The 12220-nt window shown below is 52.8% G+C and overlaps 4 protein-coding genes across 4 annotated transcripts; 1 reads left to right on the plus strand and 3 right to left on the minus strand.

Annotated features, from left to right (window-relative positions):
• Positions 1-645: 645 nt before the first annotated feature.
• On the minus strand, positions 646-1946 carry BDP55DRAFT_657664 (acylphosphatase). The gene is made up of 5 exons (XM_060574419.1): positions 1788-1946; positions 1705-1738; positions 1558-1570; positions 1356-1425; positions 646-1230 (listed from the first exon to the last, which is right to left on the minus strand). The coding sequence occupies exons 1-5, from the start codon at positions 1797-1799 to the stop codon at positions 1081-1083; spliced, it is 279 nt and encodes a 92-aa protein (XP_060432031.1). The 5' UTR covers positions 1800-1946; the 3' UTR covers positions 646-1080.
• Positions 1947-2040: 94 nt separating this feature from the next.
• Positions 2041-3647, plus strand: BDP55DRAFT_657668 (hepatocellular carcinoma-associated antigen 59-domain-containing protein). Its single transcript, XM_060574420.1, has 3 exons — positions 2041-2717; positions 2787-3190; positions 3272-3647. The coding sequence occupies exons 1-3, from the start codon at positions 2236-2238 to the stop codon at positions 3547-3549; spliced, it is 1164 nt and encodes a 387-aa protein (XP_060432032.1). The 5' UTR covers positions 2041-2235; the 3' UTR covers positions 3550-3647.
• BDP55DRAFT_657670 (uncharacterized protein) lies at positions 3648-6167 on the minus strand. The gene is made up of 5 exons (XM_060574421.1): positions 5709-6167; positions 5347-5506; positions 5138-5295; positions 4604-5065; positions 3648-4551 (listed from the first exon to the last, which is right to left on the minus strand). Exons 1-5 carry the CDS (start codon positions 5820-5822, stop codon positions 4114-4116), a joined length of 1332 nt encoding a protein of 443 aa, XP_060432033.1. The 5' UTR covers positions 5823-6167; the 3' UTR covers positions 3648-4113.
• Positions 6168-8541: 2374 nt separating this feature from the next.
• Positions 8542-9765, minus strand: BDP55DRAFT_657677 (uncharacterized protein). The gene is made up of 2 exons (XM_060574422.1): positions 9121-9765; positions 8542-9049 (listed from the first exon to the last, which is right to left on the minus strand). Exons 1-2 carry the CDS (start codon positions 9340-9342, stop codon positions 8906-8908), a joined length of 366 nt encoding a protein of 121 aa, XP_060432034.1. The 5' UTR covers positions 9343-9765; the 3' UTR covers positions 8542-8905.
• Between the last annotated feature and the right edge of the window lie 2455 nt (positions 9766-12220).

Consider the following 12220-nt stretch of genomic DNA (forward strand, 5'->3'; position numbering starts at 1 on the left):
GAAGTGGATGCTTCTCGCGATGCGCCACGGACCTATCTGCTGTAGTGCTGTAGCACACCTCTAGCTCTAGGTGCTGGATAATCTTGAAGTTTTCGAGAGCGGGCTTGACATTGGGCAGCCTTCGGGTGGTGAGAACCGATAGCTTAGGGGAGAATACCTCTTACCCCTTCCAGGAGGGTCAGCTGAGCACCCTGCACTCGGGAGCTGGACATGACCAACTCTCTGAGTCCAGATGCACACCTCAAGGACTGAGTCAGACGTCCAGGTACCGTCAGGTTCTCCCCCCAAGCGATGCGCGCCACGTGACTGGGACGCCGTCTTTATCTAGTGCTTGATATGTATTCCGCCGATAAACCTTACGAGACAGTGTGGATGTAGTACAAGCGCTGATAGATCGATACGGTTTTAGGTAACATGGCTTAGGTTTACTGCAGAAGTATTGCTTAACCCCCTTGATTCTGAACATAAGCGCTCCGAAATCTCCGCTCGTATTTGTTGAAGCAAAAGACATCGGCAAGATCTGTGGCCTTGTTCCATATGAAAAGATATCTCGGATCTTGAAGCCTTTTTATACGAGCTATGTTGTCTATGTAGCCTCCAGGGAGACAACCCCCTGGAAGAAGAGCCAAGTCTTGTAGGCAAATAATTCTGAACCGTAAACTTGCGGTCGTCTCCCGAGATAGCTGGAATGACGTTGACGCACGGTGGTGGTGCTGTTCACGATTACACGTTCGTACGGTTCTCATCGTATCTAGATTTACCCAAGGGGAGGGCTTTGGTTTGATTTGAAGCATGGTCATTCTTTTCCGTTCTCTCTGATCAAGAACGAGGGCAAGTTTCCCTAATCATACATTCGCCGCAAGTGTAATTGATACCCTTTGAAGCCAATTGTCACTGGAAAATGCTCGCCGTATCACTGGTTGAGCGAAGTTACCTTTAGGCAGAGAAAGTTGAACAGACACTTCAGGATTCTACAGCTGTAACATAGGTAAAGTGCCGTTGTGTTGCTCATTCTCACCATTCAAGGTCTTCATACTACCTCAACACTCTTCATCTCAAACAAGTCGCCCAGGCTGCAACTCATCGCCGAACGGCGAAGTCCTTCTCGTCTGGAACAACATCTCTTTCCTCGTGGTCAAGTTTGACGACCCTAGCCGATCTCGGTCCCTCGTCAATATCCTTGAGTAATTTCTGTAGCGCATCCTCGTCGCCTTGCGCTTCACCCTCAACCTATGTTTCAATCGCGTCAGCAGCGCACTTTCAGAAGCGCAATATCTTGTCGAACCCCCATCGCAAAAAAGCCAAACGCGGAAAATGCCTGTCAACGGAAACAGAACAAGTATTGAGAACCGCACCTTATTGTTATCTGTATTGCGACACCATCCCGTAAGTCTGTACTCGGTGGCTTTCTTCTGCGTAAAGTACCTGGCAACCGCATCGCTTCGTCAATGCTATACTCTCAGGAAAATTGATAACGTCTTCAATTCAATTGACACCAAACGGGTTCAATTTTTTTTTTTGAAAAAGCCGTGTTGTCGGGGATTTTCCATCACATACCGGAATCCGACACCTAGATTTGTGACGTCAGTGCGTCCCGGGATAGAAAAGTCACTTATCACAAGCTCACACCCCTCCTCCTTATCCAGATAAAAGCTCGGAGCTCATGTGGAGGGGAGGAGGGGCTCAATGGGATAAGAAACGTACCTTGTACTTGACCACCATGGGCCAGAAAGTATATCTACTTTTCGTCAGTATGTCTAATTCCTGTCTTGGGAGGGATCGCGTACTCTCTTCGCCATGTCGACTTTGGATCTCGTTTCCAAGGACTGTAGATGAAGTTGCAAGGGTTCAGGACGTGAACATGCACAGAGGTCAAAAGTAGCTCGGAGCTCCCCTCGAGCTCCTGTGACATGCCATGGGCAAAGACAAAAAGCGGGAACCAGCTGGTGGGGGTCGTCGACAACGATGACATCCATGCCAGACCACGCCATGTCTGCAACGTTATCGATAGGCTAATCCTCGGCATTCTGGAAAGGTGGAGTTTCCTGGTGCGGCCTCAATCGCCAGGCGAATTTGCGCTTTCTGTCCACGTCGAGTATCACAACATACACATTCATCCTCTTCACATCTTTAAATCCAACGTCCCAAGAGCCGCATCCAGGACACATACCACCTCTCACCCCCGCGTATCCATATACAACAATCGCGCGCCCCGGCGCCCACGTTTACAACATCATGGCGTCACCCGCCGACGAAATTCCGACCACAGACGCAGCTCCGGCCCCGGCCCCGATCCTGTTCCGCGCAAACAAGAAGCGCAAAGCAGGCCTCCGCCAACGCGCGGCATCGCCTACCGAAGACAATGACAACAACACCGCCTCGAAACCGCACTCGACAGCAGAAAACGCTACGACACCGGCATCAATCACCGAGACCACCTCCACCGGCGACGATGGCCCCGAATCACACATCCCCTCCGCCCTCCGCCACCGCTCTCGCAAGCGCCTCAACGGCGTAGGCTTCTCCGCCCGAGGTTCGTCCTCGGCTACTACCACCACCAACACCGCTGCTGGAGACGACACAGATCCCATGAGCCTATCATCATCGCGCGCCCTGGTTCCCGCCCCAGTACAAACCCCAGACGAAGATCCTCTCATCGCAAAGCGCTTCGCGCCGCAAACCGGCGCGGCAGCCACCACAATCGTCAATAAACACATGTATGTATGCCCCCCTCCAGGGATTGCCAGCCAAACCATGTACCCGACGCCAGAGGCTGATCAAGCAAGGATGGAATACATAGAATCGCACCTCTCTAACCGCAATCCACCACCACCATCATCCGAACAATCAACCTCCCAAAACCAAGCCGCCGCAACGAATCCGTCAGCAACAACAGCAAGCGCCTCCACCGAGACCCCAGACCCCAAAAACCACCCCATCATGCAAGGGAAACTCATGGAAGTCGACCTCGGCGACGAAGTCCGCGCCCGGAACCAAGCCATGACGGAAAAAGCAGCCCGCCGCCTCCTAGGCGAAGCCGTTGACGACGACGGCAGCGGCCACGGCGGCCGGCGAGCCAAGAAGCCCCGACTCGGCAGGGACGGCAAACCCTGGCGGTCCAGGAACAGGCGTAACAGCGACGACGTCAAGCGGGACCAGCTCGTCGAGGAGATTTTACGTGAGAATAGACGTGAGTGTCTTCCCCTCTCTGCTCCTGCTCCATTTCTCCTCACTTATCCCAAAAGCATATGCTAACACGTTCCCGATTCAGTCGACGTCTACGACGTGCCAAAACCACAAGAACCTCAAAACGACGGCGACGGCGACGCAGACGACCGCATCGCCGAGGAGTTCCGGCGCGAGTTCATGGACGCCATGGTTCAGCGCCAACAAAAGAAGAAGACGGCAGCGCCAGCGGCCCGCGCCGGCGCTCGCAAGGCCGACGAAGAGGTTCTCAAGGGTCCGAAGCTGGGCGGTAGTCGCAACGCTAGAGCCGCCATGCGCGATTTGCTCTTGAAGAAGGAGAAGGAGAAGGACTCGAGGAGATGATGAGCCCCAGACCTCCTGCTTCTTTGTATACAATAGTGACAAAAGACGAGTTTGGATGATACCCATGATCAGAAAATTGGACATTACAGCTTAAAGATTGATTTGAATTTCATGATTGGCATCTATAAACCAATTGAGTACTCCTAAAAGCAGTCTGCCTGTACCCACCCAGAGAAAATTATCAATGAATCAAAAGCAAAGTCATAAGGACGTGCAAGCCAACCCTTGATCCTGTAATCGTTTTGATATCCCATACTCTGCCCGTAGCGTTAAGAAGAAAGAGAGAACCACACCTATCCAAGACTGTCACGAGTCACTAGTCCCTATAATAATGTAAAGAATGTGGAGTAACCGGCTCGTGAAAAGCTCTCTGTCTAAGCTCTCGCGAATTTGCAACGCCGGGGGGTATTATCGATGCGGTGAATCCTTTATGCCAAGCTTGATGCTGTATATGCGCATTGGCCCCATCCAAGACGCCATGTGTGATTTCAAATGCAATTTGTGGGCCTCAGAGTTCGGACATTTGTGTGTAACGTATGCATGATGGTCGTTGAGAAGACATAATCACCGGATGTCAAGCTGGAATGGCTTGAACCGGCCGCCGATTGTTGCGCAACGAGGGCATTTACGGCGTGCCCCCTGCTCTGCCATGAGAACGTCGACACACGCCTGGCACAGACCGCAGATGCACTCCGTGCAGGCGTATGAGTCTTTGAGAAGTGAAACGCTCTGACAGGCTGCGCAGTAGATCTGAGTATTCTGAGAAGAATAACTTGGTGATGAATCCGATAGGCCTCGCGACTCGATGTGAAAGTTCTCCCCGCTTTCACCGCTTTCAACCGATGGGAATGGGTCAATTGTGTCCTGGCTGTAAGATGGCGGGGTCAAGGCCTGCTGCAATGGCGAGGCTTGATAGTTCCCTCCAGCTGTCGCTGATGAAAATCCATGGTGCTGGAATGGCGGCAAAGAAGCCCTGTGAATAGAAACTGGTGATTGAGGCATCTGGTATGGAGGTCAGAGATTGTAAAAATGTGAGTGCATGAGAGGTTCTTACTGGAGTCCTGTCCTCATCGATGTCGCCGGCAGCAGATGCGGCTTGATCGGCGGCATCGATGAGATCTTCCCATCTCTTCCCATAGTCTGCAGAAGGTTCAGCCGATAAAGCCTTACGGTCATTGTTACCTGGTCTAAGCCGTTCGTCGTTTTGGATCCGCCGAAGCCAGTCTGCTGCCGAGCCGCGAGACTTTTGCTTCTTGTGGTGCGCCTCTCGGCCTCTCTTGGTGACGGACTGCTTCCTTGGTCGGGCAGGTCCCACAGCAGGCCGCTGGATTGGGGGTAATGTTGAAGAGCGACCGGGGGGTGAATTCGCCAGAATTGACGGAAGAATATCCCGCGGCCGACTTGAGTTCATAGCTGGGAATGGTTCGCTAGTAATGTCGTTATTCGTTAAGTGCAGCGGTGGCAGCTCAATTGATGTCCTTGGAATGCGGCGTCCCTCCGTGTCTGAGTGCCAACCCTAGTAGTGCACGTTTGATTAGCAATTGATGTCGATGTTGTAAGTCAGTCAGGAGAGGATGTTCTGCCTCACCATTTCCTCCCATTCGGGTTCGACTTTATGGCCGTGAAGCTGAGCCAGCGCCGCAGCAGCACTAGCGGCGGGGAGCATGGAACCCACGGTGTGATCGTCCATAGTCCGGGGCGTGCCCGGATTGCTAGTATCGTACATGTGGTGGTCGTGATTGAAGCCTTGAAGATGGTCAATCTTTGGGGGGTAGCCCTGGATTGAGAGGGACGAACCCTGAGGAACAGAAGTTGCGCTTGGCTGCATTGGTGGACGTTCGGACGGAGGGGTGTTGATCATGAGCATAAAGCTTTCCTCGGTCGCTGGAAGCTTCGAAATGTAGTGTTCTGGATGAGCGCGGCGAATGTGTTCTTGCATGGAACGATATCGTTTTTCCTATAATTTCATCGAGTGTCAGAGTAGCGCTCAATTTTCTCTTGGTCGAGTGGATTTTTTGCTACAGTAATCAAAGCTCTCTCTGTGCACTGGGTCCAAGTAGAGAGGTGCAGCAGCGCAGACGGGGGCAGTGTTGGTCTGCCTTGTGGCGAAGAGGGCGTCGTGAGGGAGCAATGCGGCAATGCAGCACGATGAGACTTACACCGATGCATCTTTTCCTACAGCTAGATCCATCCTGATTCCGCAGAGGACAGACGACCTCATTGTTGGAGTCGGTGATTGAAAAAGAAGACGTGAGAGAAGATCTGGGCGGCATCTTGACCCCACCATGCGCCTGAGGGCTATTATCGATACTGAGCGGGGTGAGGAGCGATAAGTGCTGTTGCTGTTGTAGCGTATCGCGAAGCGAGGTCAATTGAAGGTGACTGGATAAGTTGGAGCTTGAGCATTTGACGGTTCAACAAAAGGCTACGATATTCGGTGAGCAGGAGTCTGGAGCTCTGGAAGCTCTCGTCTTGAGGCGTGTTACAAAGAGTGTTTCGAAGAACAAGGTGTAATGGAGGGGGAAGATTCAGGAAAGGACGGGGAGGAAGAGGAAGAGAAGGAACCTGATTTTGGGGGGCAGAAGGGAAGTTGACCGAAAGCAGTAAGTAGCGGTAATGGGGAAAAGAGAGGTACGGGCTAGGTAGGGGTGTGGCTCGGTCTGGTGGGTATCTTATGGAAGGTACCCAGGGCAGGTCCAGGTCAGGTCAGGTCAGGACAGGACAAGCTACCTTGCCTTGCCTTGCTGACCCAGGTACATCATGGTCCCAGCCCAGTCACATAAGGTCAGGTATTACGCAGCATGATCCGTAGCCAAATGAGCCTCTACTTCCATGGCTAGGTTAAAGAGGTACGGACGGATAACAGCAAGGTGTGTGAGCAAGGAGGGAGCTTGGTTTTGGGTCTGGCAAAACCTTGCCTGTTCTTCTCTCAGTCGCCCATGTACTCACTCTAGTCTTGGACATTGGAAAGTAGTCAAGTAGGTAATGGCTGAATCGACGAAAGCAAGACAAGGCCAAAGCCGCCGACGAATACTTACAGCTCCAATCTTGATCTACCTATGTTGTCGGACTGCCTTGCCTATCTCGCGCCGAAAGTGTTGCCATGATAATTGAGTTGCGCGCTCGTACCTTTTCTGTGCCTGGGCCTATGCTGCTTATGGGCTTACTTCTACGGATACAGCACACCTGAAGCAGATGTGATGAAAGATGCAGATGAAAAGGGATATTATCAGCCGCGAATAAGGAGACGGACAAGCGAGGGTGTGGCCGGGAGGTACAAGGAGCAAGGAAGTAGTCGGTTTGGGGGAGCGACAGAGGTGAACAGCTGACAAGCTGTGAGGTAAGACTTGGTATTCGTCGCATGGTTAGGTGAACCTAAGTCCACCTCAAGGTTGGGCCCGTGGCAGACGGCGTCAATGTCACCGGTCGCCAGACCGTCAGCTACGAGTAATCAACATTTTACCATCTGCCGCTGGTGGATGGAGGAGAGCGCTGTTCTGAGGGGCGCCGGCGGTCGGTACGGTGACGCGAAATGGTGTAAGTGACCAGCCAAGCAGAGGCTTTGAAGCTTCATCACCACCAGCTTCAGAAGGATCTAGTCGGCTTCGCCAGCTCGTTGCATGGCAGTGGCACGGGTGTTCGCCGAGGCCGAGCTTTCCATGACACTGGGCTCATCGAGCTGGGCTGTTGAAGGTGGAAACATGTCCGATGGACTAAACGTATTGCTCCGAGAGACGAGTAACAAGATGTTTCTTCTTGAGTCAGTCATTCCGCCTCTTCTCTTTGTTGGACGAAAAAAATTGCACCACGAGGTGCCTGACTTGTCCAAGAATGGCGGCAGCCATGACCGCGAGTCTCTCTACTTTTGCTTCCGCTTCCGCTATTGCTTGGTGCTTGAAAGATGCGGCATACTGGGAAAATAACGACAGCAGCTTGTTGCTCATTCAAGGTACCGCCAGGCGACGGCGTCATCTTCCAATGACAGGAGGGCAACCCGAAAGCTCGAGGGGTCAGCAGTGGGTTGGATGGAGAGCATTCCACTTGGGAAGCACAGGGGAGCATAGGTACTCCGTAGGTAGTGAGGTAAGGAAAAAGGTCGGCAAGTCGACCCGCCGACAATGTCAAGAGCCGACAATTGGTTGGCGTTGGTGACAGAGATCAATGACTCGATCGGGGATCGAGTGTGTCTGGTGGATTGGATTGGCTTGGTTGACCCCAGTGTTAGAGGGAAGAGGGGGATCAAAGAAGAAGGGAAAAGGAGGACAAGAGGACGAGAACGAGGCAGGGGGCGTGGATGCAGAACCAGGCAAGATTCAAGTCGAGACAATCGGGTGGAGGACTTGCACGGCGGAGGAAGGAGGATGAGGTCGAACCGTCGAGGATCCCACTGAGAAGGAGGGGGTGTGACAGGGAAGCAATTGACAACCACACACACAACCTGTGGTGGACGAGGAGCAAGTACCTACATACTACGTAGGTAACAGTGAGGGGCAACCTAGAGGAGCAACAGCAAGAGCAACAGCAAGGGGAAGAGGAAGGAGAGGAGGGGGGTGGGGTGTGAGCAGGGCAGGAAGTGGGCTGCTTTGCTTTGCTCTTTCTTTTCGGAGCTTGCGAGTGGTCGACAGAGGAAAGAGGCCCCTGCCACATCACAGGGGAGCTCTTGAAAGTTGAGCGAGCTTGCCTGTGCCTGCCTCTTTTCCTTTCCTTCGTGCCTTCCTTACCCACGGCTCAGGGCTAGCAGTACCAGGAAGTATCTCGCAAAAGTCTGTCACCACTGACCCCAAGCTTGGCCTTTCAGAGCTCTTCGCCTTGCCTTGCCCCACCCTTCAACCGACCGTTGGCAACTCCCGTCGCTCCACGATCCGAACTTGGAAGCAGAATCATGCCTTCCATAGAGTACGGATACCTTTGTGAAAACTCAAGTCTTCTTATGCCAAAAAAATAAAAAATAAAAAAACAAATGCTTCACAGATACAAGCTCCGAGGTCAAGGCGAAAGGCTTCTTGTTGCTCGCATGTCTTGCGTCTTGCCTTGCTGCGGCGTGGTGGTTCTGCTACTCGGTTGCTTGCATTCGCCCATCTCACTCCTCCTCATCCTCCTCCCGCAATATAGCGGAGCTGGACCCCTGGTTCATTCTCGACTCCGCTTACTGGTCGGCCGTGGTCCTGACCTCGGTCAACGTCTGCCCGCTGCTTGGATCCCCGCTGGTCGTCACGTTGACATCCCAGCTAACGGGTAGGGGCCCCAAGTGGTGTACCTAACTCTGTCACTCTCTCCATTCGTAGCTCCCCTGGGCAATCACAGACTCCAGAGATACGCTGTACCCGCAAGTGCGGATAGCATTGCGCGTGTACCTCTAAGCGAAGCGAGGCTTTCTTTTGACTATGCTGAGCTCTTTCCTGTATGGAGTAATGCTTTCTGGCATGGCTAACATTGTGCAAAACGCAGTCCAGCATAGGTACCTTAAGAGAGAGCTACCCAACTCTTTACGCATGAACATGTACAGTATTGGTCGTTGCTTGCTTGCTTCATTTGATCGGTTCAAGAGCTAATTTTACCGCTTTGCGATAGCATTGCCGTGGCCAGATGAGGAGGCCCAGACCAAATCTCCGGAATAAAAGCGATGAACGGCCCTTCTACAAGGAGAAGCATGATCGGGGCTGCCGTTGGGCATTGGGAACGGGGGACACGGGCCAGCGGAGGGCCAGCAGAGACAAGAAGGTGTGAGAGACCCGGAAGAAAAACAGAAAGATGGGCGAGGATGAGGTTGCTTCTGCCTCGTCGGGTCGGCATCAGGCAGCCCGAAGCACCTGCCACCAAGACACCGCCCACATCATACACTACTCAGTACGCTACTTCGTACATGCAGGGCCCTTGCCTTGCCTTGACAAGTTGGACGCATTTCTTGCAAAGGTGAACCCTGGAGCTGCAGCAAGTCCGTGGTATCTGTAGCGTCTGCAGCGCCTCCAAAGCACGCATCGGTGGAGACTCTACCCCCCCGACCCGTGGACGTTGGCGCGAATCGTCTGTTCCACAAGCGGAGAGGGAAGGCGGGTTTGACGGGGTGGAGATTGGGACAGAGCTGTGGAAGAGTGAGAAGGAGAAGAAGACAGTGAATCTGGACGGATACACGCAGCACGCCTGGTGTGTGATCCGTACGGTGAAGGTAAGGGTAGATGTGGATATCTGCAACGACGAGTCTTTTTTTTTTTTTTTCGTTCTCTTTTTTTCCTGTAAGCAATACTTTTCCTTTGTCCTCTTCTGCGATGCAGCTCCATTGCCGCTACACTAGGATTACGCAGGGCCCAGGGAGCTCTTCGGCACGTCAACCTGCCTCTTTAATCCACAGCTACCTTGCGCTATCATGTCTAACCGTTACGAAGCTGCCGGATATCTAGATGTCAAGCGAAAGAAGGTGAATTTGCTCCTGTAGAAATAGTCAGAGTCATTACGGATAATGTATCCTACAAGTACTTCTCCGTCGAGCACGTACGAAGCATGAGCAGCGTAAGTAGGTACCTCACGTTTTTGCTCTCTTTTTTTTTCTCCTTCCGCCCCATGCCGCGATGGGCAAATCTGTTGCGCAGACAAGGGGGGTACGTACTGAAATTGCCAGGGAAGGTCCCCACATTCGGCGCGAGGACCCTCCAGTTCTTCGCCTTACATCCTCTTCACCTCGACCTATCAACAATCGGCAGAGTCTATCCAGCAACGAAAAAAAAAGTAAACCAAAGAAAAATTCAACTTCCAAAGCCGGCCGGCCGACACCAGAATCCGATGTTGAGATCAGAAGATAAAAATTAAACCTGCAGGCTGACCCGATCCACTTTGGTCATCCCTCGCCAAACCAACCTCTTTGGAAATAAGCACAAGCTGCCAGCTGCAATCCGAAACCACGGCTTTTCACCGAGGTGGCGCCTGCTCAAAGAAGAGAGAGAGAGAGAGAAAGATCTCCTCCAGCGAGTCCCCAAAAGCCTTGTTCAGATGCCGCCCTTGCACTCCCATCTCTCTCGGCCTTTTTTACCTCCTCTCGGGCCATGTATCAGCTTATTCGAATAAGTCAGACCGGATTTCCAATGGCAGGCAGTCAAGCAGTAATTATCCGTATGGAAAACCATGGCACATGGCTAGTCAGCCCTCTCTCTCTCTACTTCGTAGCAACGACTGACAAGCTCACGGCCCATTGCACCTTGCCCTCAGAACTCCCAATTCGCGACCATATTTTCCCCTGCCACACACTCTTTTCTTGCCACTTACACCCCCCCTGGACCCTGACCGACTGGGCGGCTGGCACTTCGGAACCGCAGACAGCACTCGCAGCTAAAGCGGGTATTGATTCAGCCATGCTCCCTAGAAGCACTAAAGTGACATCACCCTGCTTGAACTGGGTCGTGCTCTCTTCTGGCCTTTGTTTTCAATAACTTTTCTTCAGGGAAGAAGAAATGATTGGCCCCTGAGCTTCACAGACATGAATCTCGACTCATCCGTGGACTCGGTTACAGAGTCATTTCATTGATTGATGCTTAGGCACGGGTGCCATGCAAGTAGCACTTTGCTCTTCAAGTATACTGTAAGTCGAGACCCTCAAATCGGACCAAATCGGGGGCACCATCTCGTGATGGCCCACGGAACGTTACACGAACGCCTCCCCCTATGCCGCTGGCGGCTGCATCGCTCAAGTACCTACCCTAGCAGGAGCTACCTGGTCAGGCAGGTCTAGGAGGCACTTGTTAGCCGCAGTTCGAATGGTTTCATGAATACCGAAATGGCCCAAAAGAGGACCAACCAGGTACTGTCACCGAGAGCAACGAGATCGAGCTTGGCGCTGCTGGGAAGAAATGAAGAAAGCGGTGAATTAACCCCGCCTTTCTGCCCCCTCTGCCGCCGCAAAAGTCATTCATGAACGGGCCTAATTACGAGCTGATGCCGCACCCAGCGGCCTGTCGCATTTCGGTGACAGTCACCGCCCGTCCTGTCCAGCACCTCCTAGCTGGTACCGGAGAGAGGAAAGGGGAGGCACGGAGGGTGCGGGGGATAAGGTCTTGGACACAAGCTCAACCGGCTGATAAGAGACCGCCAACCAACCACAAGCGATGGCTGACAGCTTTGACGATAAAGCTCCCTCCAAGATAATCCCACGCGGCTTTACCAGAATCAGAAAACCCTACAGAATACCACCTGGAGCTTAACCCCCCCCCTTGTCTTGTCGAGCTGCTACTGCTCGAGGGACTGTGGCCGTTCACGAATTTCGAGCGCCAACATCTAGAGCCTTCACTAAGACTGCAGACAGAACTGACAGAATCGTGCCAGCTGCGGCGCCGCGTACACTCGCACAAGTACCTGCTTACGAGTAAGGTAACTTGCTTGGGGAATATTCCCGTCAAAGACTTGTTCGCCCAAATTACACATTTATTTCGGGTTATTACGAACCTACGCTAGTCTTAGGATACGGCGAGCTCGCACGGGTCCGAGATTTCTTGATGTCGGCGGAAATGGCCCGAGGGCTGCAGCAACAGCCACTCAAGCCTGTCTCCTGTCGTGCTACAGACTCACAGTTCTCTAGCGGGTGACTGGTAGCAATCTACCTAGTGAAGATTGAGAGAACCCGAGACAAGTTCGAGAAGCACTCCTTTGGTGCCTTTCACATGCATGCTGGGACTTTCTCTCTTAA

The sequence above is a fragment of the Colletotrichum godetiae genome (genome assembly GCF_030913485.1).
Source record: "Colletotrichum godetiae strain CBS 193.32 chromosome Unknown BDP55scaffold_12, whole genome shotgun sequence".
NCBI lineage: Eukaryota > Fungi > Ascomycota > Sordariomycetes > Glomerellales > Glomerellaceae > Colletotrichum > Colletotrichum godetiae.

Excerpts from the sequence above, each read along its gene's own strand:
- BDP55DRAFT_657670 (XM_060574421.1), bottom strand. The coding sequence starts at position 5,822 with ATGCCGCCCAGATCTTCTCTCACGTCTTCTTTTTCAATCACCGACTCC. Across the intron at positions 5,507-5,708 it reads GTAGGAAAAGATGCATCGGT|GAAAAACGATATCGTTCCAT; the intron begins GTAAGTCTCATC and ends ATGAAATTATAG. Across the intron at positions 5,296-5,346 it reads CGCAACTTCTGTTCCTCAGG|GCTTCAATCACGACCACCAC; the intron begins GTTCGTCCCTCT and ends ACCATCTTCAAG.
- BDP55DRAFT_657677 (XM_060574422.1), bottom strand. The coding sequence starts at position 9,342 with ATGCCGACCCGACGAGGCAGAAGCAACCTCATCCTCGCCCATCTTTCT. Across the intron at positions 9,050-9,120 it reads CTCATCTGGCCACGGCAATG|ATGTTCATGCGTAAAGAGTT; the intron begins CTATCGCAAAGC and ends CCAATACTGTAC.
- BDP55DRAFT_657664 (XM_060574419.1), bottom strand. Across the intron at positions 1,231-1,355 it reads GCAATACAGATAACAATAAG|GTTGAGGGTGAAGCGCAAGG; the intron begins GTGCGGTTCTCA and ends ATTGAAACATAG.
- BDP55DRAFT_657668 (XM_060574420.1), top strand. The coding sequence starts at position 2,236 with ATGGCGTCACCCGCCGACGAAATTCCGACCACAGACGCAGCTCCGGCC. Across the intron at positions 2,718-2,786 it reads ACAATCGTCAATAAACACAT|GATGGAATACATAGAATCGC; the intron begins GTATGTATGCCC and ends TGATCAAGCAAG. Across the intron at positions 3,191-3,271 it reads GATTTTACGTGAGAATAGAC|TCGACGTCTACGACGTGCCA; the intron begins GTGAGTGTCTTC and ends TTCCCGATTCAG.